The sequence below is a fragment of the Lotus japonicus genome, chromosome 4 (genome assembly GCF_012489685.1).
Source record: "Lotus japonicus ecotype B-129 chromosome 4, LjGifu_v1.2".
In the NCBI taxonomy this organism is placed as follows: domain Eukaryota; kingdom Viridiplantae; phylum Streptophyta; class Magnoliopsida; order Fabales; family Fabaceae; genus Lotus; species Lotus japonicus.
In genome coordinates, this window is record NC_080044.1 from 78215801 (window position 1) to 78241860 (window position 26060).

Consider the following 26060-nt stretch of genomic DNA (forward strand, 5'->3'; position numbering starts at 1 on the left):
AAGGAGGGGGAAGAGTAATTTTTCATTTCAATTAACATTCTTATTTGAGAAATGGTTAAGTGATCTTAATAATTGTCATGCTTGATTTTCTCTATTCAGAAATGAAAAATTCCCCCTCCTATTCGTACCCTGATACTGTAGGAGATTTTTCCCGTTTATGTTCAATTTTGTCATAGGTTTGATACTCCTGGTTCCGATGTTGCATGTTAACTATTTTGCAAGGCAGTGATTGGTAAATGGAATATCGCTGGGATTATAGACTTTACTGAATATTTTTATGGAAAAAGTTTGAAATAAATTTGTGAGCGAAGATGTTAACATGATTAGTTTGAGTTGATGTCTTTATACAGATGGCAAACTCTTGATTCAAGCCGAATATTCTAGTCACGAGCCATGTCTAAATTGGAACTCTTTTTCAAACTGGGTCCAAAATACATCAATGGGATAGTATATAGAAGACCCGCGAAATGCATTAAGTTACAAACGAGTTCAGGATATATGGAGGAAGTGGGCAAAAAGTAATATTAAGCAAGTAAAGTGAATGGCACACTTAGTCATCTCATCTCTACTTCGTTCACGTCTTTTATGTGAGAATGTTTGACTTTGAAAGGAGATTTTATTTGCACACGATGATGTATGACTAAAATAACATAGTTCAAACTCACTTTTATTTGGGGCTGACAGCACTTCCAAGTTCTAAAATGGCGCTGACTTAAGTCAAGTTGGATAGGGGTCTTATAGGATCCAACTAGAGGTCTTTAAGAAAATGACCTTTACAAAGGTGTTATTCACTAATGTGAACCTTTACCATGCGACTTTAAGATTCCTTTAATATATAATATCATTTTAGTGTCCTTGAAGAAATGAAGAAAGTTTTGTTCTGTTCTCCTAATCAAATTATTTTGGATTCATGTTGAATCCTTTTTAATTATTTTTGCTCTGTAGATTAAACTACTTTCTATAGTCTTCCATGTTTTGAAAAGTATTATATCATATAGTACCCCATTGCTTATCAAAGTCAATGGTGGTGTTACAAGTCCAATCTTGATTCAATTATGTAGGTGTGTGATTCTTGTACATATAAGCTTCTTTTCAAATTTCAAGTGACATCTTTGTAAAATATCATGGGTGGAGTGATAAGCTCATCAAGAATATTATTGATGATATCTGAAGAGAGAAATAGACAGCTAAATACAAAAGGATAATATTACAAACTAGTACTTTAAATGGAATGAATATAACCTAGAGATACTGGTTCAAGCTGTATATGTTTTTTTTTGTCAAGGAAGCGGTATATGTTTGATTCCATCTAAACAAAGCATGAAAAAAAACCCACTGGTGTGCTCACCCCACCCGCCACGAGCATGGAAATGATCACAACTCGAACATGATTGTCTGAGGGATACATGTGTTAGACCAAGAAAATTGACATGAATATCAGCCAGAGCCAGAGGGAGAGGAGCTATGGACAGAATACTGTGCTGGCAGCTGAGTAGAATAAACCGAAGGAACTGAAACTTCTTGCAGAGAACTCACAGAAGAAGCAAACATAGAAGAATATGATGATGATGATGATGAGGAAGATTGAAGATGATGAGAAGCCATGGTTGATGACACATTTGCCTGATCATATAAACTCATAGGAGAATAGTCATAAAAGTTGCTTGAATTGGAACCACTGGAACCCTGAAAAGTGTGGTGTTGAGCTTCTGCATGAACTATTGGCTCTGAAGAATTTGAATTGCTGAAATGGGTAGTTGGTTGATTGATGGAAGGTTGTTGTAGGAGCCTCACATTTTCAGGGAAGTTGAGTTTTGCCTTGTTGCCTCTAAATCGCAGTGAAGCTTGATCATAGGCTCTGGCTGCTTCTTCAGCTGTGTTGAATGTTCCTAACCAGACTCTTGCAGCTTTGAAAGGGTCTCTGATCTCTGCAGCCCACTTCCCCCATGGCCTCTGTCTCACTCCTCTGTATTTTCTCTTCGGTTGTTGCTCTGTTTCCTCCCTCACATTCTCTGTTCTGTATTCGTATACTGGTTTCACCATTGGGCTTATTTTTGTTGTTGCTGTGTTGGTCAAGTTGCTTGAACGTTCTGCAACTGAATTGAATAGCATGAAATTCAGCATAAGAAGAATGATCATTGTTTTCAATTAGACAAAACCAAAAATATATTGGTTGCCTAATATAATGTTCCATGTATGTGTAGACATCTAATTTAGGAAGAGAGGAAAGAATGATAGTAGATGTAATATGTAATATGATAGTGACAGGAAGAGAGAAAAACAGATGAACTCATTTGTCCTCATTTGGTGTCCATTTTCCTATTTCACCAATCAAATTGTGACATTTTAATTAAAAAGAATGTATGAGTGTGAGATTTATAACATTAATATGTTGTTTTTAATAGGATGGGAAATGGAAAATTGTTTCAGTCAAGAAAAGCAGGGTGTGTTGTTTAGTATTTAGGTTTCGTTTGGATTGATGGAGGGGGAGGGAATGGAGCGGAAGAGAGGGGATGGAGGAAGAGGTCCACTGTTTGGATTAATTAAAAATTGATGGAAAGGAATGGAGCCCGGTGGAATGTGCTCCATCATGTTCCATTACTTTCCCCCATTTTTATTCCCCCTCAATTTGGGAGGAATGGGATGGAGCAAAATTATTGACATCTAACAAAATTATAAAAATACAAATATGTCCCTTAACCACCCCCTTATTACTACCCAGTTTCTTTCACGCTCATTTAGAACCTGTTGCTTCTTTCGTTGCAGATTTCTACATCACTACATGGGTCTTGGTTTTTTATAATGAACCTTTCTCTATCTGCTGCGTTGCTGGCTTGTTTGTTCCTAATAATTGCTTTTAACTTTGTGTCATTGTTGAATTCCTTACTGCGTTCAATTCCTTGCTGCATTATTCAATGTGTTTTGTGAAATATTATTTCAAACACAGGCTTTTGTAGGTATTTGTAGGTATATGCAATCAATTTGTAATTTTTATTGGAAGCCGAAGCATCTCGTAAAAAAAAATTAGCGTTTTGCGTTAGATTTGGGTTTCTGGTATTTTTTATTAATGTTTTCTCCATTTAGATATCCCGTTACATTTTTTAGACATGTCAGAATTTGAAAACAAAACTAGCTAATGCTCCAAGAAAGAAAGTAAGGGTAATATGGTACTAAAAAAATTTGTAACTTATTCCTCTCCGTTCATTATCCAAACAATGGAGTAGTAACTTTGTTCCGTTCCATCCTAAAATACCCAAACAATGGAAGGAGACTTTTATTCCATTCTGTTCCGCTCCATTCCATTCCATTATATTTCATTCCCCTCCGTTCCGTTATGTTCCATCAATCCAAACATAGCCTTAGGTGTCTAAAATGGGATTATTTCATATAGTAACCAACAGGTCCTGAAATATTGGTGAAGAGGATTCAAATACTAATATTGTTGCTAGCTGGGTCCATGTGTGGAAGTTGTTAGGATCCTGTCCTATAATTAATGGGTGTTTTTTCATGTGTTCATTGTTCTAGATGTCAAAAGTTAGTAGAAAAAACTTAATAAAGTAACATTTTATTTTCTATCCAAGCATGCAAAAATATACATTCAATAAACAACTTTAGAACATAAATGTTCACTTTGGTGCTTACTTGGGGGAATAGCAGGGGGTGAAGCTCTGCATGAGAAATCACCATCTTCCCTCCTTCTCTTGAGGGAAAAACTGTCACCACCATAAGATGGTGTTGCAGAACAAGAAGCTATGTTTGGTGTCACATGAAAATTAGCATCATCACCATCACCACCACCTCCAAATGCACTATGTTCCATTTTCTGATGATCATAACCACCATGCTCCTCCTCATCACCACAGATAACACGAGTCAGAGCATAAACCATTGCAGACATCTCTTTCTCCCTATTGAAACCATGAAACATCATTGGCATTGACAACAACTTAAGATCATGTCTCTCTTCAAATTCATCCAAATCACTCTGTCTCGTGTAACAAACAACCTTGTTGTTCCCCTTTTTTTCACTAGGATTCGCCACCGTTGTAAACTTATCAGACCCTTCTTCAATATTGTCAACTCTAATACGCCAACAACAGCATTGATATTTTCACGTATGAAGAATGGAAAAGTTCAAATTGGTTATAGCCACCTTTGAACAAAGACTCGTGTGCAATAAAAGTATATATAAGCTGTTTTCTGAGATATTATGCCACCCCATTAATTACTTTGTTGTATGAAATTGAATAAAGCATGAGCTTAATTAATTTAAACAAGAGTGATGGGTCAAAAGTATGAAGGTGTGAACGCTAAATTTGGTGGTGTATGTACAGAGAGTAGCTAGGTCGGTGTTGAGAAGCTATAGCTAATTAGCTATAGCCGACATGAAAATATGATCTTATATACATTTAATTAACAATTAATCTTGCATATTAATTAATTGACCCAATTGAAATGCAAAATCCTACCTGGATGATATGCACCGCAATTTGTTCCAAAAAGGTTTGGTTGATCAAATTGGCAAGTTGCACCCACTGCAAAAGTGTTTTTAAGTTCAATTTTGTTTCATTGTTGCCTATTGGCAAGTTGCATTCACTGTTTGTTTTTGTTCAATTTTTGTGATCATCATCAAGTTGGCTAGTTGCATGCATAGAAGTTCATTATAGAAATCTTTTGTTAATATCTCCCATTGACGTATATACCTTCATTTTTTTTTTTTTTGAGAAAAGACATACATACATACTTCACGACTCACGTCAAAAACAGGATTTTATCAAGAACAAAATATAACGTCAAAAACAGGATGAGTTGAACTTACAGATTGGGTGCTCAAGTGATCAAGTCAAACTCATCTATGATTTGTGTCCATGTATTTATACATTAGCACCTTTAATTTTGATTCCTGATTTTTTTTTACCGATCAAGTCACTAATCCTACGTTTGAATGTTAGCAAGTTGACCTAATACACGTAGACAGGTCACCCACCTGCTAGATCATATTCATCTGAAATCTTTAGACAATACAATATTATATTCGACTTACTTAATTAGCTCATTGATTTTTTTCATGAATACCTATCATCCACTGTGGATGGGGTGCGATAAAATTTTCTCAAGCCTCATCATGAAGAATCCTTTTCCAACCTCTTGGTTAGAAAGTCATATATCGCAAACTTCGCTCGCAATGTAACCACACTCCATGCGATGAGGGCAATGATGGCCGATCGTTGAGCCAAAATCAAACTCTGTAGACACAGATAGTTATAGCGACTTGGTTAGAGAACATCCTAATGCCCCCATAAATGCACATTCTATTGTCCAAAACCAATTTTGATGATTTTTTTATATTAAAATACAACTTAAAAATAAACTAGCAAATATCTTTGTTTAAAAAATTGTCATTTACCATCCGTCACGTTTTTTTCTAATAAGGTGCACCATTTAAGTTAATGGACGTCACGTGTACCTATCAATTGTTTATGACAAAAAATTGTAAAGCTCATGCAAATTTTTAAAAAAGGAAAAAAAGAAAAGAAACAGCTTATCACGTGGTAAATGTAAGTTCAATTTGAAATTTAAAGATGCCTAATAGAATTAATATAAGATAGTTTAAGCACCGCTTAAATTAAATTATTATAAAGTAGTAGTACTTTTTTTATTTTGCCATTATTAAATTTTTGTTGCATGATCTGATTTGCTCTTTGACTCTTTCAGACTTCTAAAGTCAACGCTTTGGTCACACGATCGACTCATTTACGCGTAATCAATGTTGATGGATGGATAACGGGAGCGTTCTTTTGGACCATCTTTTTGTAACTCAGCCACCCAATATAGTAAGGAGTAATTATTTCTTCACACCTCATAATGAGGTGTGGAGAGGTGGAGGAAGAGAGAGATAGGAAGAAAGGAGAGAGAAAGTAAAGATGTGATAGGTGATTTGATTGATAGAAAAAAGAGAAATAAAGGAGAGAGAAGGTGGAAAAGGAGTGGAGAGGTATGTATATATCATAACCCTATAGTAAAAGGTGTGAACCAATATTTACCAAGTTCTATCCTAGAATATGATGGGTGAATATATTATAATCTTCCCTTTTTCCCACTCTACATTCTCTCCTCTTTACCAAAGATAGTACTATAAGTTATAAATATATTATTTTATTCCCTAAATCTTAATCTAATATCAATTCATCAAACACCTATTTTCACACTGCATTTTCTAGTCGCCCAATTATTTTAATATGTCGGCTTTGGATTTTAGGGTACCATGACCGTACTAAATCTGATTGGTTAAGATAATGACATCTTGTATCATGACTACGGAAGGAAATGATACAAGTTCAATGAACCACGTCCCCCAAATTCACTATCCCAAGTACTGCCGACTTTAGGTTATCGGTTATCAATTTTCCCTTCGCTTCTGCAATTTGTTTTTCCCACTTTCACACTGCCGAATTTGATAAGATAGGAAAGTTTTAACTTATTTCTGGATCCACTTCTATGTCCTTTAACAAGTTTGTAAATGTACATAAAAATAACATTCTTAATATTTCAAACATTATCATATACTTTAAACAAATACCTCTAACATACAAATACAAGAAAATTCAATGAAGCGTACAAAACTACAAATGAATTTAAGAGCTAGATAAATACTATACAAAGCGCTTAAGAATACATAGTCAAGGCTAGCACAGCGATTTATCTCTGAAAATAACCCAATGAGGAGCAATTCTATGTGTGTTTGGATTTCCACTATATTCATTAAAAAACACTTATTTCAATCCACCATCGACATGGATTTCCATTAAAAATGCTTTTAAGCCTTACTAATTAGAATCCAAACACGCTAATGAGTTAGTTTCAACTTCCACAAGCCAAGCACTCATCTCGGTTTGTCAAAGAGCATACCATCTGTGCCATCTTGGTATTATCATCCTCCTCCACCTTAGGCTTGTCCTGCATTTACAACAGATATTGAGCATTTAAATGTACAAATCACATGAATGGGAAAATTGATCACAGTGAATTGTTCTTACTTTAATTGCAGCGGTATCAACAGTAAACTTGATGGCGTCGGCTGCAGCTCGTGTTCGGAGATAATACATCCCGGTTTTCAGACCCTTTCAAGATGAAATAGAAAGGAATAAACATCAATCAGCAAAAGATCAAAAGATTGAAATAACCCAGAGGCAGAGCCAATTGCTGAAGCAAACATATAAATTGAACATCAAAACCAAGCATAGAAGCTCTTTTTATTTTTATTAGAGACAAATTTAACCAATGTCAAAAATTGATACCTTTGACCATGCATAAAAATGCAAGGAAGTGAGCTTTCCAAAGTTGGGTTGTTCCATGTGAATATTTAAGCTTTGACTCTGATCTATGAAGCATCCTCGATCAACAGCCATATCAACCAATGTCTTTTGCTTGATCTCCCAAACGGTTCTGACAAATTTAAACTATGTTAGCACAAAAATAATGGAGTCGAGTTTTGGTCGGTCACTAAATCACAATTATCATACTTGTATATGACTTTCAGATCATTAGGTATTTCTGTGATATTCTGAACAGAACCATCCTCATAGATAATATTATTCTTGATTGCAGGAGACCACAATCCCATGTCAGTCAAGTCGTGAAGAAGATGCTTGTTCACTACAACAAATTCGCCACTGAAAGACAAACAGTTAACAAACAAGATAGAGAGCAAATAAGATACCAAGGCATAATAACATGGCATGGAAATAAACCTTAAAACTCTGCGATTGTAGATATTGGAAGTATATGGCTCAAAACACTCATTATTGCCAAGTATCTGGCTAGTAGATGCAGTTGGCATAGGGGCAACAAGAAGTGAATTTCTCACACCGGTCTCTGATATCATCTTCCGAAGTGCACCCCAATCCCAACGATCAGAGGGTGTCACACCCCACATGTCTGGCTGAAGAATTCCCTGTGCAACACAAAAATCAGCTGAGCCACTGCAAAGATCCTGGATAAACATTTCTAATTCTGTGCCTACAAAAATACAGTATACATATGCAGCTGTGCTTCAGTGATGGAACATGCCTCTAACTATAACAACTACTCAGGAGTCAGGACACTTAAAAAAAGGGGAATATTCTTTCAAGAAGATACCTTGCTTACAGGACTACCACTGTATGTTTCATAAGGACCTTCTTTTGCAGCCAACTCACAAGAAGTTTTCAGAGCATGATAGTATATAGTCTCAAATATATCCTTGTTTAACTGCTGAGCCTGCATATCCATGTAACTATTTAGTTGAAGAATATCTAGCTTAAAATATTAAAGTGATAATTAATCTGCAACCACACAAACAATATTTACCTCTGGTGAATCAAATGCCATGCCAAGTAGTATGAAAGTATCAGCAAGACCCTGAACTCCTATACCAATTGGTCTGTGTCGTAAGTTAGACCTTTTTGCATTTTCAACTGGGTAGTAATTAACATCAATTATTTTATTAAGGTTTGTCGTCACTGTTGCAGTAACCTGTAATTGGTCACAGCCAGTTAATACCATCACAAGACTTGAGGCATATAAAGATAATGTCAATACAGTAGCACACATTGAAACACAAAAAGAACATCTAACATTGTTAGTAGTTAAGAGTAACAAGAAATGTACCTCTCCTAGTTTATCAAAGTCAAAATATCTATTTTTAGAGCCTAGACTGCCAACTAGCTTAGTTGGATGAGACTCCATGGGCACACCCTGCAATAAACAAGTAACGTACCAAATCACGAACAAGTTAGCCTGCAATTCATATAACTGCAATCCTAACACATGAATTATGCCAGGGATTTCTCACCTTATCTCTTACATATCGAGGTAGAGCAATTGATGCAAGATTGCACACGGCTGTTTCTGTTGGACTTGTGTACTCAATTATCTCAGTGCACAAGTTTGATGACTTAATTGTGCCAAGATTTTGCTGGTTGCTTTTCCTGTTGCAAGTGTCCTGGGATATAGAAATGAAAAAATGATCAATGCAAAGAAAAAAAAGTTAAAAAGTCATTGAAATGAACTTTAAGAAAGTTAAACATGTCTTTGGTAGACCACCTTAAAAAGCATATAAGGATTTCCAGTTTCTATCTGGGACTTCAAAATTTCAAACCAAAGATTCTGTGCCTCAACAACCTTCTTTGCTTTTCCCTACAAGGATTCAGTTAAAAAAGTTACAATAATGAACAAAAGACATATTAGGAATTGTGCAACTTGCAAAACACTAAATATCATCATCAAACTTACTTCTCTTTCATACTTAGTGTAAAGCTTTTCAAATTCTTCACCCCAACAATCTGCCAAACCCGGTGCTTCATTGGGGCAAAACAAGGACCAGTGCCCATTACTCTGAACTCTTTCCATAAAGAGATCAGACAACCAGAGAGCATAAAATAAATCACGAGCACGGTGCTCTTCCTGCAAGTGGCAATAAAATCAAGAATTCTTTAATTAGCATAACCTAAGAAATAGGGTCAAAACTAAATCACAAGAATCAAATAAAATTGTTACCACACCCTTTCTGAATAAAAGAAAGGATCATACCTTTCCATGGTTTTTTCTTAGTTCCAAGAATTCAAAAATATCAGCATGCCATGGCTCCAGATACACCGCAAATGCACCTACAACAAGCACACAAAATTCATAAATAAAAGAACTTGGATATTTTCATAAAACATAAGAATTGACAACTAAGCATGAACAATTTACCTTTCCTCTTGCCTCCTCCTTGATCAACATAACGAGCAGTATCATTGAACACGCGCAGCATGGGAACAACACCATTGGAAGTCCCATTAGTTCCGCGAATGTAACTGCCCATGGCACGAATGTTGTGAACAGAAACACCAATTCCTCCTGCCGATTTGCTAATGACAGCACACTCCTTCAAAGTATCATAAATCCCCTCTATACTATCATCTTTCATGCATATAAGGAAGCAACTGCTCAACTGCAAAAAGCAAATAAACTAGATGAGAGGTCTAAGATCAACAATTCAACATAAAAAGAACAAACCTACAAACATGAGAAAAGGGGTAATTGGCATCCAAGAGACATTTTTATTAATAGAATAGTGTTCAATTGCGGCATATAAAATTTAAAAATTTACATATTGCTGAATATGTGCTAAATTTTCACCCACTTAACCATTTTCACCACTATCACCATACAGTATTAATCAAACAGAAAACAAGATCACCGATTATGGAGTGTAAACAGCAAAAGTACCTGAGGCCTAGGTGTTCCAGCATTGAAAAGTGTCGGGGATGCATGAGTGAACCACCGTTGAGACATCAAGTGATAAGTCTTAACAGCAGATTCAATGTCATCCTTGTGAATTCCAACAGCAACCCTCATCAACATGTGCTGAGGCCTCTCCACAACCTGCCCTTGAACCTTCAACAGGTATGACCTCTCAAGCGTCTTGAACCCAAAGTAATCATAGTCAAAGTCCCTATCATAAATAATCTCACTGTCCAAACGAGCCGCATTCTATAACAACAACAAAAAAACAAATCAATAACTGAAATTCAATCACCACAAACATCAATTAACCATTCCAAATCACAACTGTACAAAAAACAAAATCAATAACTAAAATTCATCCACCACAAACATCAATTAAACATTCAAAATCACAATTGTAATAAAAAACAAATCAAAAAGTAAAAATCATTCACCACAACATCAATTGACAATTCCAAATCACAATTGAACAATCACATTACCTTGATGATTATCTCATATACATCATCAGCAATTAGTGGAGCTTTCAGCCCAGATCTATTATTGAAATGATTGTACATGATCTTAACCCTGAAAATACCACAATTCAAGCCTTAACAACACGGAATCGGAATCATCGAAACAAATAAAAATATCATACACATCTAATCTAACAGACTTACGTCTCTGAAAACGACTTCCTGGTGTTCTTATGCAGATTGGAAACCGCAATCCTAGCAGCCAACTGCACCAAAACGCAAAATCAAAGCAAATCAGATAGAGTATTAACAGTTAACAATTTCAGAACCCTAAGAAAAAGGGCGGGAAACTGACAGATGCGTAATCAGGATGGTTAGCAGTCATGGCGGCGGCGGTTTCAGCGGCCAATTCATCAAGCTGACTAGTGGTAACACCCTTGTAAACCCCGGCGCAGACCTTCTGAGCAACGAGAACGGGATCGCAGTGGTCAGTACTGAGACCATAACTGAGCTTCTTAAGGCGCGCGGTGATCTTATCGAAATGCACCGCCTCTTGGCGCCCATCTCTCTTCACCACATACATCTTGTTGGTTATGGCGGCAGTGGTTTTGAGTGGAGAATTTCTTCGAACAGTTTGGGTGCAAGATGTGAGTGTATATATAGACAGTAGGGTTTGAAATGAAATGAAATGAGTAGTGTGTGATGATGATAAGGTTTTTCCCTTTCCCTCCCAATTCTTCGAAATTTTCCCGCGAGGGTGAGCCTGAATTTGGGGTTGGGTTTGGAACTTTGAAAATTAAAAATGGAAAGAGTGTGTGTGAATGAATGAAATGAAATGAAATGGAGCGTGGGGTGCGGTTGTTGATGCGGGGGGACCACACACATTTAAATTAAAGGCAGAAACAGGAAGGCTCTCTCGTCTCTTGGCGCCGTTTCTGTCTTCTTTTGGGTAAGGGGAGGAGTGACCACCTACTCAAAATGCTATACTATATTCCTCATTACTACTTTTTTTATTTTATTTGTTTGATGATTAAAAGAATAATAAAAGAGTACTATATTATAAAATTACTACTATTTATTGATAGATAGCAAAAATATTATAATCTGTTGAGATACTGTGAATTATTCCCAAGTTCATGTTTCTGCAACTATTTATGTTATGTAATTATGATTTTTAATGATCATATCTGATTAAATAATTGATCACTTCAATGGACAAAAGTTAGTCAGAGATTCCGAAGTGGCTATTCGATTTTAGGTAAGAAGAATAAGTTGAAATTTTTTTGTTTGACACTCCTTAATGAATTGAAGAGACAAGAAAAATGATGAGAAAGTAATTGATGTGATTGTTGGTATAATTAAAATAAAATAAAAAAATAGCCAATAGATTGAAAGTGAAAGTAGTATAAATAAGGTGGAAGTGTGAATTAATTATAGCTCATACAAATAATTTCATTCACAAATATTAATTAGAGAGAAATTAAGCAAATCATGTCTCTAAATGACCAAGTTTGTTGGACACATATATGAAGTTCAACAGAGAAGTGAAAGCACTAGGTTTTTTTCAGTCTATAAAACTGAAGTTGCATTAGAAACTGGCCCAATAGAAAGTGGGCCAACAGTACATGGTGAGTAGGTAAACACACTAACATCATGATCCAAGATCTGCTATATCTACACCCCTCATAGATTGGAGCTAAGCCCAACTCTTCCCACAACATCCCCAAGGAATTGTGGGAGTCTATATGGAGGAGTCATGTCCCACAAAAGATAAAATTGTTTCTATGGAAATCATGGTATATAGAGAAGAAGAATTGCAACTAGTGGTATATGGCCTCTTTGCACTGCCTAATCTCCAACAGTGGAACATGCTTTTCTCCTCTGCCCTGCCCTTGGACTAGAGCAGTCTAGTTTGGATCCCCTTTTTAGTAAACTCTGAGGGTTTGACTAGATTTGATTATTAGTGCCTGTGGTTATGATGCTTAAAAGCCAGACTTGTGTCTTCCAGTCTTGACAACCAGAGTTGCAAATGCACCGAGTAGAGTTTTATGAGTTAATTGGATATTGGATACTAGCGTTAACCAAGCTCTTCAGAGATGAAAGAGCAAATGCACATGCACGGAATAGTTGCAACTAAGATTGATGGTTTTTTGTTGTTGTGTGGGAGTGACCTTTCTAAGTGACAACTTTGCTTTCTTGTGAAGCTTGGTTGAAGTCCACAACTTCCACGAGCAAGACCTTAATGAGTTTTCATTCCTATCCACAACTTCTACATGAAAGAAAAAAATATAGTAATCAAGTCGTAACACCGACCAGCAAATAAAGTCACAAGTTTCACACTTGTGACTTGTGAGTTGATCATAAGTGTAACACTTGTGAGTTGAGTTGAGTTATAGTAGTTTTGTAATCTTTTGAAATTCTACACCAGTTTGGTGACTTTGAAAAGATATTAAAAGAGATTATTTTGATACACTATTAGTGTAAACTTTAACGTCATGTAGCGGAGGTTGTGGAGCGGCCCTCTACTGTGGTGGAGGCTGAGGCCCTAGCTTTCCGGTGGGCGATTGAATTGGCTATTAACCTTTAGTTCAGACGGGTTTGCTTTGAGACAGATTGTCTTACTCACTTTCAGATGTGGAAGAAACCTCCGGACGGGAGGAACTATTTAGCTACTATTTTTAGTGATTGCTTTTAGTTGTGTCGTTCTTTAGATTTGGTGTCTGTTGTTTTTGTTCGCCGTTCAGGCAATGTTGTCGCAGACTTTTTGGCCAGGAATGTCGCCTCATACGCCGGTTTGGTGTGGATTGAGGAGGTACCGCCTGAAGTCGATGTTTTTGTAACCGCAAACCTTTTAGCTTCTATGCCCCCTATTTAATTGATGACAGGTTCTTTTAAAAAAAAAGTCATGTAATCAAACACAATTTACACTGATAAGACTTACAAATATTTAAGACCGTGTTTGATTCAAATTAAAAAATAATGATTTATAAATATTATTTTTAGAGATTTTAATAAAATCATTAGTTGAAATGTGTGTTTACACTAATTAAATCTTTTTTCTCTAACATATCATAATAGATTTTCTTGATAGGTTAAGCAAAGAAGTTTTTAAATAATGTTTTTTTTTTTCTCTCTAATTGCAAGGTTCCTCTCCAAGCTTTGGCTTCTATTTTATCTTTGACCTGGAGCATATGTAGTGCGTTTGCAAGGGCGCCTACTTAGTAGTAGATTTAGAGGTTTGTCTCTTGGGTTTGGCTAGACGACATGACGAGTGAGATTGAATGTAGACAAAAGTGTCTTACAAGATCCCCACCAATCTAGTTTTGGTGGCTGCTTGCGCAATGGATTTGGGCAACAGATTGTGGGGTTTCATGGTGCACATGAGGAGAACGTCTTGCCAATGGAGTTTTTGGGTATGTTCAATTGTCTCAAACTTTATTATAATAAAGGATTTAGGAGGTTATCGTGTTTCTCAAGCTCTCACCTTGTTGTCTCTCTAGTGGGGAAGGATTCGCCATAATGACATCGTTATGCTATGCTCGTGTGGGAACATTAGAGACCTTTTTACAGCGCCAATTGATGGTGTCGTTTGATCATATCCTTTGTGAAAGTGATTAGTGTGAGACTATCTAGTGAAAGCCAATACTCTTTAGGGTCAAGACTTCATGGTGATAGAAGATCCTCCCACGAAGTGAAACATTTTTTTGATAGTTGATGCCTTAGGGATCTCTTTTGTTAGTCGGTATACCTTTATATTTATTTTCTCACTTGTACAAAACTACACACCTAACAACTTTTTTAATTTTTATTTTCTTAAAAATGCGTTTTTTAAAAAGAATAAAACTCAACCAAAACAATGATTGGTCCAAGTGGTACATATTTGATTCACCTCAAGCAAAATTTTGGGTTCGAGTATTTTGAATGGAGAAAACTCCGTTGAGAGAGTTAGCCTCACCGTGATGGGGATGTTCCCAACTTGAACATGATTGTCCCCGAATAAGGATAGCAAAAAAAATCACTCTAACTTGAAAACTTAAAAAAAACATAATTTCCCATAAAAATTGATACTGATAAAAATAATTTGGTGCATATGATTTTTCATCTTTTTTGTTTTTGTTTCATCTAATAATTATTCATTTTAATTTAATTTTTTTTGGGAGTTCAAAGTTGTAGATTAGGGATACAGTAGGAACAAGCAAACTCCTTCTTCTTTCCTATCTGTGTGGAAAAAGAAAACCCTAAAACCCTAGAAATCCACAATCCACCACCAAAACGCTTAATTTCTCTGCTGCGCGCGCACACCCACACTCACACACAGAGGAATCCGAACGATCCCAATGGACTTCGACGAGTACGAGTACTTGGAGAAGACAGTGGAGGAAGACCGCGACCCCTCCAAGAAGAAGAAGAGTAGCGACAGCGCCGACAAGACCGAGAGGACTTATCGGAAGCGCGACCTCGAAGACGATCTCGACGGCGAAGAACGGCGGAGCCGGAGGTCGAGAGGCGACGACGAGAATGGCTCCAAGAAGGATCGTGACAGAGACCGAGACCGCGACCGTGACCGTGACCGGGATCGAGAACGCCGCCACAGGGAGAGGGATGGGGATAGGAGTGGTAGAGACAAAGAGAAGGATAAGGATAGGGACAAGGATAGGGATAAGGATAAGGATAGGGAGAAGGAGAGGGAGAGGAGAGATAAGGAGAGGGAAAAGGAACGTGGTCTAAGAGATAAGGAGAGGGAGCGAGAGAGGGAGAAGGAGAAGGAGGAGAGGGAGAGATCCAGGAGGAGCAGGAGTCGTTCCGAGAGAGAAAAGGAGAAGGAACCGGATTTCGCATCGAGAGATGGCAGGTAATTGCTTAGTTCTGCGTTCTGTTTGTGAATTCCGTTTTGCATCTTCAATTCTGTGTTGGCTCCATTGTTTGTTTCTCCTTCTGGTTTGCATTAATGCTCATGATCATAGTGAAATGAAAACAAAAGTGCATTGGTGATGTGGTTTGTAATTCTTCTTTTATGCTGGATTGGTGTGTCTCTTATACTATGTAGTTCACATTTTGCAGCTACTAGTTTGCTTGAGATTCATTTTCAGATTGTCTACCATTCAAAGTTTTGTCTGTGGTGATATGGACTATGGCTAACTATGTGCTTCTTGTTCATGTTGGTGTTCTATGCAATCCATTTTTTCTTATTAAACCAGTGGTTGGAACGTTATACTGAATGCGTATTTCAGGTTTAATTCATTGCTATTCAGTTTGGGGTGTTATCATCATATCATTAATTTAATTATTGTTAATGCGATGCAATGCTAGCTTGGTGCACGCTAGATGATTACTGGCATGTATGCACACTATATGATTATCAAGTGTTGTTTTGTAGGTCTCTAATGTTAACTGTGTTATACTTGATAAAGTGAGATTTAAAGACATTATTGTACCTGAACTCTCAAGATTAGATGCTGTTTTGGACTGTAATAATAATTATAACGATCTATATTTGGAATGATTCTATAGACCATCTGAATGTCAAATTCAACTAAGATGAAATTTTCTATTTATTATTTCTTACAGCTTGATTTTAATTTGAGTTGCAGGAGATTTAGGGATAAGAAAGAGGCTGGGGAACCTGAGGCAGACCCAGAAAGGGATCAGAGAACTGTTTTTGCATACCAGGTTGATTGGTTGCCCCATAAATTCGTTTATACGGTCTAACATATTCAGATATTTGACAATCTTTTACTTATGATTTTCCATTTGCTCGGTGGTGACCACAGATGCCCTTAAAAGCCACAGAGAGAGACGTATATGAGTTCTTCTCAAAAGCTGGCAAGGTCAGTTGGTTTTAGTTATTTGATCTGCCATTGGATCTGCGATGCCTTGCATGTCAAAATAGATAGAAACCTGTGTATTTTCTGTTCTCATTAGTACTGTGATGACTTCTATTGCCATTCTATTATTATTAATAGTATTATTATTATCTTATTTCAATACACTGATGGTCCTCAATTGCAATGAGTGATAACAATTGCAGAGAATCTAAAAGTTTTACATGCTTAACAAACACTTTTTGTACAGAGAAATTTGGTTGCTTTTGATGTATATTGTCTTCTCTTTTGGTAACAACTTACAAGTAAGATGTCAACTTTAATATGTTTGGACATTCAGTTTAATCATGTTGAGTGAATGAGACGTGACATTATGTTCACATTGCTACCAATTTGGTGTTTGTGTGTTTAGAGTTAATGTCTTACTTCTGCTTCTATCCAAGATACCTCCCTTATTCTAATACATTTAACGCTCCTTGTTTTTAGGTGAGAGATGTTCGTCTGATCATGGATAGGAACTCCAGACGATCTAAAGGAGTTGGGTATGTGCTTTATTGTCAAATAATTTATCATTTGTATGGATGTGCTATTGGTATGAGGATATGAACTTCAAAGAATCATGTTTAACTGTATTCTTAAATGGATAGCAATGCGATATTGATGAGGGATGGTGGGGATACCTTGCACTCATGTTTAATCAATTCATGCTGCGTACTCAAGGTAGATGACATAATCCTGGTTTTCTGCTTGGTCCTGTTACCAATTTTTTCCTTCGAATGCCATACAAGGAGGATTTCATTTGTATGCTGATGACCCTTTTCAGTTTAGTTGTGAGGCTTGATAAGGTTGCTACAAAGTGGGTTCTGTTTTTTTTTTCTTCTTTTGAGCGGGAGATATATCTGACAAATAAGTTGCCATACTAAGCCAGCAGCTAGCTTAAGTTGGGTTCTTTAGGATTTGATTCACACTCATGCACATATATATAAGCAAAGGATGGGATTATGTTGCTTATCCTCCTTATCTAAATAGTTCCCTATCTTTATTTCATATGGTGTTGTCTTATTCTCTCTTGATATAATTGTCTATTTTATAATTAATATCTGCTTAGTTTTGTATTGTTATTATGACAGACAGACTAACATTTTCTTTATATGAGTCAGATACAACAAAAGAAACTCAGCTTGAGCTGTCTGCACTAGAGTTTTTGTTTCCTGCATCTCTTTGCTGTATTCTTTGTAAGTTTTGATTGCAACTGCATATTTTTTAGTTTTGATACTTGATGCAAGTTCTTGATGGGACTGCAGGTATATTGAATTTTATGATGCGATGTCAGTGCCAATGGCAATTGCTCTCTCTGGCCAACTTCTTCTTGGGCAACCTGTGATGGTGAAACCTTCTGAGGCTGAAAAGAACCTTGTTCAATCTAATGCTTCCAGTGGGGCTGCTGGAGTAGCAGGACCATATGGAGCAGTGGACAGAAAATTATATGTGGGGAATCTTCACTTTAACATGACTGAGAGTCAGCTGCGAGAGGTATTTGATTGTTTTCCTTTTTTGCAGTCTCATTGGCTGTTGTGGGGAGGCAAATGTGTAGCATAATTTGTTTGGGGGGTGTTGACGACCTTTATCTGGAATATGAATGCATATGATTTTATTGAATACCTACTAAACTTATTTCCCCTTTAAACCAATACGTTGGTGTTCTCTAAACTGGACCTAATTTGTAGGTTGGCACTGATTATAATTGTGATATTTTATCATCTTTTGACATTTATTTTGGTTGTTTTAGATTTTTGAGCCATTTGGTCCGGTTGAGGTTGTACAATTGCCTCTTGACATGGAGTCAGGACACTGCAAGGGTTTTGGGTTTGTTCAAGTTCGTTTCCAACCCTTAACTTTGAGGAATATTGCTTTTGGTAGTATTGTTATTTATCCCTTTAATTTGCACGCATTGGACAGTTTGCCCATCTTGAACATGCCAAGGCAGCTCAGAGTTTAAATGGGAAGTTGGAGATTGCTGGCAGGACTATCAAGGTATGTTAGATAAACTCAGAATTGTAAAAAGTGTTTATCATTGATGATTGAAAAGCTAATGATACAAGAGACTGATTACAACTTATATAGAACTCTATAGCTTGTTCAACAAGCTTAACAAACTCAAACTCTAACTGACTCAGTTGACAGCTAAGCATCTAACTGACTCAGTTGACAGCTAAGCATAACCGCATAGCCTAACTGAATTGCCAGCTCATTATAACAACCCTAGTGCTGACTGTTAGTACAGTCAGCAACTACTAAAGTGTAACTCTGTACACATTCATACAATGTACTCTAATATCCTCCCGCAAACTCAAGGTGGGTGGGAAACCAGTTTCTCACACACATTGAGTTTGTTTCTAAGAGCCTCAAAACGAGTAGGAGAAAGAGCCTTGGTGAATATATCAGCAAGCTGATCAATAGAAGGCACATGCTGCACATGAAGAGAATTATTGAGAACTTTTTCCCTGACAAAGAAGATATCAAGTTCCATATGCTTGGTGCGGGTGTGCAACACAGGATTATGAGTTAAGGCCACTGCTCCCATATTATCACAGTAAATTCTTGGAGTAGAAAATGGAACATGAAGCTCATGAAGTAAGGATTGAATCCAAAGCAATTCTGCAGATGTATTGGCCAGACTTCTGTACTCTGCCTCAGTGCTAGAACGAGCTACTAGAGTTTGTTTCTTGGAAGCCCATGAAACCAAGTTAGGACCAAAGAAAATACAAGATCCGGAAGTGGACCTCCTATCATCAGGATCTGAGCCCCAATCAGCATCACAAAAAGCCTCCAAAGACACTAGTGAAGATAGAGAACAGGGCCTAATGTGTAAACCATGATGAATAGTCCCTTTGAGATACCTAAGAATCCTTTTTACTGCCTTCCAATGTTCTTCCAGAGGTTGACTAAGAAACTGGCAGACTTTATTAACTGAGTAGCTAATTTCTGGCCTAGTCAAGGTAGCATACTGCAATGCCCCAACTATAGATCTGTAAAGAGTTGGATTTTCAAAATAATCTGCACCAAATTTACTTAGTTTTGCACCACTAACCATTGGTGTTGAGATCCCCTTAGCATCAGCCATATCTGCCCTTTCCAGCAAATCACCAATATACTTGGACTGAGTTAAAAGAAGAGATCTATCCTGAAGATGTTGGACTTGTACACCAAGAAAATAATCCAACTTGCCCAATTGCTTTAAAGCAAATTCTGAATCAAGTTTAGTAACAATTTGTTGAACCAGTGAAAGAGAATTCCCAGTGATGATTATATCATCAACATAGACTAGGACATAAACACAATCTGTTGCTGTGTGGAGAGTGAAGAGAGAGGGATCACAACGGCTAGGTTTGAAACCATTTCTGACCAAAGCAGCCCTCAATTTCTCAAACCAAGCCCTTGGAGCTTGTTTGAGACCATACAAAGCTTTATTAAGCTTGCAAACCAGCTGCTTATCTTCTTGCTGAAAACCTGGTGGTTGTACCATATAAACTTCTTCTTGAAGGGCACCATGAAGGAAGGCATTATTCACATCAAGTTGGTGAATATGCCAATGTTTAGTAACAGCCAAGGAAAGAATAAGCCTGATTGTGACTGGCTTTACAACTGGTGAGAAGGTTTCAGCATAATCAAAACCATGCACTTGATCAAACCCCTTGGCCACTAGCCTAGCTTTATACCTATTGACAGAACCATCTGGATTTTCTTTCACCCTAAACACCCATTTGCAACCAATTGCCCTTCTATTGGAAGGAAGAGGAACAAGGGTCCATGTGTTGTTAGCAAGGAGAGCATCATACTCAGCCTGCATAGCCTGAAGCCATTTAGGATCCTTCAAAGCCTGCTTAGTTGTTGTAGGTTCAGCTTGTGTAAGAAGCAATGTAGGGTGAAGCCTAGGTAACACAATCCCTGACTTAGCTCTAGTCTGCATGGGATGAACATTTCCCTGAGAAATAACAGCTGCTGGTTGCTGAAATATGGACCCTGAGGAAGTAGGAGTGCCTGGAACAGCTGGAGAAGCACCGGAAGCAGTCTGCAAAGAGGGCATGGTCTCAACAGACGCAGTAGACCCAACTGCAGAAACAGGTGTACCTGGCTGAGGAGAAGGAACCACTGGAGCAGAATGTTGCTGCTCTTGGAGAGGAGCCAGTGTGTGACCATGTGGGACCAGTGGTATACAAGAAGAAATTCCCAAAGAAAAAGAGTCAGATACAGAGGAAGGAAACAATGTAGTGTAAGGAAATCTGAATTCATTGAATTTTACATCTTTGGAAATATAAATCTTTCCATCACTATCTAGACATTTGTATCCTTGATGAGAAGAAGAGTAACCAAGGAACACACACTCTCTAGACCTGAGCTCTAACTTGGAAGAATTATAGGGCCTCAAGTGAGGATAGCATGCACTTCCAAACACTCTCAAGATAGAGTAATCAGCTGGAACTTTAAACAGTTTGTGATAAGGGCTGAGATTACTCAAAACTGGTGTTGGAAGCCTATTGATGAGAAAGGCAGCTGTAAGGAAAGCATGATCCCAATATTGGGAAGGCATGTTAGCACAAGCTAGTAATGACAAACCAGTTTCCACTATATGACGATGTTTTCTTTCCACACTTCCATTTTGATGGTGTGTGTGAGGACATGTAATTCTATGATCTATACCTGTTTTGACAAAGTGAGGAATGAGAGGCTTAAACTCTGTACCTCCATCAGTTTGTACTGATTTCAGTTTTGTACCAAATTTTAACTCAGCCATTGCCTGGAATTGAAGAAAAACTGAGCTGGTTTCTGACTTTTTCTTAATTGGATATATCCAAGTAAACCTAGAGTAGGCATCTACACAAGTTAGAAAATAAAGGCAACCAGAAGTACTTTCAACCGATGCAGGACCCCAAAGATCAGTAAAAATTAATTCCAAGGTTGTAGAATAACTAGTAGTAGAAGATGAGGAAGGTAAACGATGAGACTTAGCAACACAACAAGAATGACAAACATGAAATTTTGATTTATTAGGAATTAGAATCTTACAAGTGGACAATGCATTGTGCAGAGCCTCATGATGAGGATGCCCTAATCTATTATGCCATAAGTCATAAGAACTTTGGCTAGGTACAATACTAAAGGCAGAGTCACTAGGACTTGATACATCAGAATTATTCTTGGAAACAGCAAAAACAGAAGGAAACTGAACAGGAAGAGAATTCTTGAGAAATGTGGAAGAGTGCATGCCATCAAAGGAGTACAGGCCATCCTTGCCAAGTGAGCCACGAAGAAGAACTCTAGAAGTGTCCTGTGATTTAACAACACAATGAAAAGGGTGAAACTCAAAGAAAACTCCATTGTCCTTGGCAAATTTGCTAACACTCACAAGGTTTTTGGTTATATCAGGCACTAACAACAAGTTTTTAAGAGTAAGAGTGGTTTGTGTGTGATAAGGAGAAGGAAAAGAGGCAGAACCAACAGATTTTATAGCCAAACCTTTACCATTTCCCATCAGGATTTGATCACTACCAGCCACAGACACACTATCTGAAACTGCAGAGGCATCATGAGTGACATGATGTGTTGCTCCTGAGTCTGGAAACCAAGTGCCAAGGTTAGAAGCAGAAGATGTTGGTCCTGTGAGCAACGCCTGTGGTGCTCGAGGATGTGGAGCAGAAGCACGAGGAAACATGCCAAAGGGAAGAGAGGCAGGTGCAGTAGGATACATCATAGCACTTGAAGGATAGGTAAAACCAGCACCAAATCCTGCTCCAGTAAACGGAACTCCAAACTGTGCAGAGGAACCAAACTGAGACATGCCTCTGAAAGGAGAGTAACCAAACTGTGGTAGCATGCCAAAATTAGGATTGAAACCAAGAAGTGAGGCTAAGGCAGCCTGTGGTAGAACACCACTGTGTGAAGGAGCCGCAGAAGAAGAAGAACTACCACGATGATAACAGATGCTTGCGTCATGGCCATACTTGTGGCAGATCTGACATTGAACGGAACGATCGCCGCCACGTCCACCACGATTGGAACGACCACCACGTCCACCGTAGTTATTGTAGCCACCACGATCGCCGCCATAACCGCGTGAGTCACTGGAGCGATTGCGATCATCAGATCCTGACGAGTCAACGCTACTAGCAGCGTAGTTGACCTCTGAGTTCACCGGCGGTGGAGGCGCAACTGTCGTCGGAGGTGGTGCAATAGGTGTCGCCGGTGATGGCGCAACCTGAGGCGACGGTGGTGGCGCAGATGCGTGAGCGAGAAACGCCGCTGGAGACGAAGTTTGCATCTGACGCACACGCGTGCGTTCCAAACGCGCTTCATGCGCGATGATCATCGCTTCAACCTGCGAGATCGAGCAAGGTTGATCGCGATTGTAAACAATCGTCATCAGAGAGCTATAATCATCTGGCAAACCATCAAAGATCGCTTCCAAGTGCTCGCGATACGAGATCGGGTCGCCAATCGTGACAAGAGCGTTCACGATCGACTTGATGCGTTTGAGAAAATCAGATGAACTCTTCGATCCTTTGGTAATGGTTCGCAATTCAGATCGAAGCTGTGTTGATTGCGCAATCGTCTGAGCCTGAAAGAAATCAAGCACAGCTTGCCACACTTCCCACGACTGCTTGCAATTCACCACAGTTGGAAGCACAGAAGGCGAGAGTGAGGAGAGAAGCCACGTGAACAACGCTGAATCCTGCTGCTCCCAAACCTGATATGCAGGATTCTCGACTGCATTCTCACGATCTTGCTCACTGAGAAACCGCGGTGGAATCTCTGGATGAACAAGATAACTCTGTAACCTATGTGTACGAACAATGCCTTCAACGTGTTGCTTCCAGGAGAGAAAATTGGAGTCATCAAGCTTCAGCGTGAGCTTGTGAACCAACGTAGAAGAACTCAACTGTGATTGAGCAACAGCAACCGGAACTGGCATAGGAATTGCAGAAGCATGATCTGCATGAACTTCATCAGCCATGATGATGAAGAAGAGAAGAAAAATCAGAAAAGGATCTCAAGGATCGTAGAAGGCTCTTGATACCATGTTAGATAAACTCAGAATTGTAAAAAGTGTTTATCATTGATGATTGAAAAGCTAATGATACAAGAGACTGATTACAACTTATATAGAACTCTATAGCTTGTTCAACAAGCTTAACAAACTCAAACTCTAACTGACTCAGTTGACAGCTAAGCATCTAACTGACTCAGTTGACAGCTAAGCATAACCGCATAGCCTAACTGAATTGCCAGCTCATTATAACAACCCTAGTGCTGACTGTTAGTACAGTCAGCAACTACTAAAGTGTAACTCTGTACACATTCATACAATGTACTCTAATAGGGTAGGAATATTTGGGTTTTTTTTTCTTGCCTTACTTATCTGCTTTCAATTTTGTTGATGATCCTGTTCATTTGTTGTGACTGATTTTGTTCATCAAATTCAGGTTTCATCTGTAACGGATCATGTTGGAAGCCAAGATGCCGCTGCAAAATCTGCAGACTTAGACGATGATGAAGGTGGATTGGTATGTTTGTACTTTTTATATAATATATTTATAGATTGGTTTGCATAGCTATTTTTGGTGTATGTTTATTTTTAGATTGTTAGAAGCTGATTGGCAAGAAGTTCTGTGTGGCATTTTATATTTTTTACTTCAGAAAAGTTTTAGGCTTCTAGCTATAAATTTTTACAGATTAATGACAAGATTACTACTATTTGGTTGATAAGTGTATTGAAGTTCTAGTGCTGTTGAGGATTTGCACTTATTAGGTTACAAGTAAATTATAGACTTGAGTTAGATGTAGGTACTTTGATAATTTCCTCCTGCCTAATCTGGTTAAAGATCTTAGTTCTTTATTTTCTATGAATTTCATAGCTGCATTTTTCACTCTCTTTTCTACTGTAGAAGGTGCATTTCTTTCTATTTGGAGCTGGACCTAGGGGTTTTTATGAAACTACTCTATCCTTCCCCCTTTCTGGTGCTGGTGTTTTTTAGGTGTAAAATAACAGTAGTCCTTCCCAATGCTTTTCTATGCAGACTTTAAATGCTCAATCAAGGGCGTTGCTGATGCAAAGGCTGGCTGGCGCTGATATTTCAACAAGGTTCGTTCATTACATTTTCCTCTTATGTCGTAAATTTGTGCATTATCTTCACGGATTTCCAAAATTGCAGCGTTGGTGTGCCTATGATGAATGGATCAGTTCCTGTTCAGCCCGCTTTTAGCTTGCCTATTGGTAATCCAGGTATTTTACCTGGTCAAGTATTGCCAGCACAAGTGCCTACCCCAGTGGTAGAACCTGTAGGTACCCCCAGCGAGTGTTTACTATTGAAGAATATGTTTGATCCAAGCACTGAGGTCTGTGATGAAATGATTATATACTTGCACCATATTATTTTCCATTTAAAGAAGTACTGATGACAAATATTAAAATGCAGACGGAACCAGATTTTGATTTAGACATTAAAGAGGATGTAGAGGAAGAGTGTTCGAAATATGGCCGGGTGAAGCATATTTATGTTGACAAGTAAGTACATTAATGTGTTGGTCACTTCAATTGTCATGAATAGTTTTACTGTGTACTTTATTTTGTTTATTTCCACCTTTTACATGAGTGGCAATTCTTTAATTATTTTTGCATATATACAGAAGAAGTGCAGGTTTTGTGTATCTGCGGTTTGATACAGTGGAAGGAGCCAGTGGTGCTCAACGAGCAATGCACTTGAGATGGTTTGCACGGAGGTTAATTTCAGCTATCTTCATGGTAATCTTTTAATATTCTTGATTTCTCTCTTGCTTGTATTCAGATCTAAATATCTAATATAGACAAAGTCTGAGATTGTCTCTTCAGCAATGCCATTTTGCTATCTTTTCACTTCAGTGGTGTTTGGGGATTTTGTTTTAATTTTGTCTTTCCATCAATGTTTGGGATGTATAAACTCTACGGGTTTGTGTATATTTTTTTCTGTTTTCGTCCCGAGTTGTAGTTATTTGGAAAAATAGCTTAGAGCTCTTCAGTAAACTTCATGGGGTTCTATATTTGACGGAGGTTGTTTTTTTGGAATAAGAGGGTTAATGTTCATATGTATGATAATCACATTATCACTGTCATTCTGAGCCCTATATCCTGCAAAAGCCTTCATCTAGATCATATTTTATGAAATTGTTTTGTTTTGCAGCAACCAGAGTTATATGAAGCCAAATTTAAAGGGGAATCTTGAAGAAGTGCGCATAGTTCTCTAGGCCCTAAGATACAAATCTGTTCAATTTTGTGGTCATAGTTTTCATAAATGAAGTCTGGTTTATAGTTTTTGATTCATGAATTGTACTAGATGTATGGTTTACAGAAATTGTAATGCCAGAGGATGGTGATATTTATGACCAGTTTACCATTTTGAATATCGATGTATTTTAACAATCATTCCATCACATTTTATCCTCTGTTTTGTGTATTATGTAGAATAATTACTCC

The 26060-nt window shown here is 37.8% G+C and overlaps 3 protein-coding genes across 3 annotated transcripts; 1 reads left to right on the top strand and 2 right to left on the bottom strand.

Annotated features, from left to right (window-relative positions):
- Positions 1–1129: 1129 nt before the first annotated feature.
- On the bottom strand, positions 1130–4213 carry LOC130710154 (ethylene-responsive transcription factor ERF113-like). The gene is made up of 2 exons (XM_057559315.1): positions 3643–4213; positions 1130–2096 (listed from the first exon to the last, which is right to left on the bottom strand). Exons 1-2 carry the CDS (start codon positions 3935–3937, stop codon positions 1438–1440), a joined length of 954 nt encoding a protein of 317 aa, XP_057415298.1. The 5' UTR covers positions 3938–4213; the 3' UTR covers positions 1130–1437.
- A 2310-nt stretch (positions 4214–6523) lies between these two features.
- Positions 6524–11613, bottom strand: LOC130713635 (ribonucleoside-diphosphate reductase large subunit). Its single transcript, XM_057563416.1, has 17 exons — positions 11086–11613; positions 10935–10996; positions 10755–10842; positions 10255–10518; positions 9736–9976; positions 9571–9647; positions 9274–9444; positions 9085–9177; positions 8834–8983; positions 8650–8736; positions 8350–8514; positions 8140–8259; positions 7752–7954; positions 7524–7673; positions 7299–7446; positions 7038–7121; positions 6524–6957 (listed from the first exon to the last, which is right to left on the bottom strand). The coding sequence occupies exons 1-17, from the start codon at positions 11311–11313 to the stop codon at positions 6862–6864; spliced, it is 2427 nt and encodes an 808-aa protein (XP_057419399.1). The 5' UTR covers positions 11314–11613; the 3' UTR covers positions 6524–6861.
- Positions 11614–14904: 3291 nt separating this feature from the next.
- LOC130710239 (uncharacterized) lies at positions 14905–26029 on the top strand. Its single transcript, XM_057559442.1, has 13 exons — positions 14905–15582; positions 16322–16400; positions 16502–16558; positions 17039–17094; positions 17857–18085; positions 18342–18428; positions 18512–18586; positions 24034–24114; positions 24628–24692; positions 24763–24946; positions 25027–25115; positions 25238–25352; positions 25768–26029. The coding sequence occupies exons 1-13, from the start codon at positions 15068–15070 to the stop codon at positions 25807–25809; spliced, it is 1674 nt and encodes a 557-aa protein (XP_057415425.1). The 5' UTR covers positions 14905–15067; the 3' UTR covers positions 25810–26029.
- The last annotated feature ends 31 nt before the right edge of the window (positions 26030–26060 follow it).

Bases quoted from the DNA above. Each gene is read 5' to 3' on its own strand.
- LOC130713635 (XM_057563416.1), bottom strand. From the start codon at position 11,313: ATGTATGTGGTGAAGAGAGATGGGCGCCAAGAGGCGGTGCATTTCGAT. The intron at 10,843-10,934 runs GTAAGTCTGTTA...TGGTATTTTCAG, and splicing joins AGGAAGTCGTTTTCAGAGAC to GGTTAAGATCATGTACAATC. The intron at 8,260-8,349 runs GTAAATATTGTT...ATGGATATGCAG, and splicing joins TGGCATTTGATTCACCAGAG to GCTCAGCAGTTAAACAAGGA.
- LOC130710239 (XM_057559442.1), top strand. From the start codon at position 15,068: ATGGACTTCGACGAGTACGAGTACTTGGAGAAGACAGTGGAGGAAGAC. The intron at 16,559-17,038 runs GTCAGTTGGTTT...CCTTGTTTTTAG, and splicing joins TCTTCTCAAAAGCTGGCAAG to GTGAGAGATGTTCGTCTGAT. The intron at 24,115-24,627 runs GTATGTTTGTAC...TTTTCTATGCAG, and splicing joins ACGATGATGAAGGTGGATTG to ACTTTAAATGCTCAATCAAG.
- LOC130710154 (XM_057559315.1), bottom strand. From the start codon at position 3,937: ATGCCAATGATGTTTCATGGTTTCAATAGGGAGAAAGAGATGTCTGCA. The intron at 2,097-3,642 runs GTAAGCACCAAA...TATTCAATTCAG, and splicing joins ACCCCCTGCTATTCCCCCAA to TTGCAGAACGTTCAAGCAAC.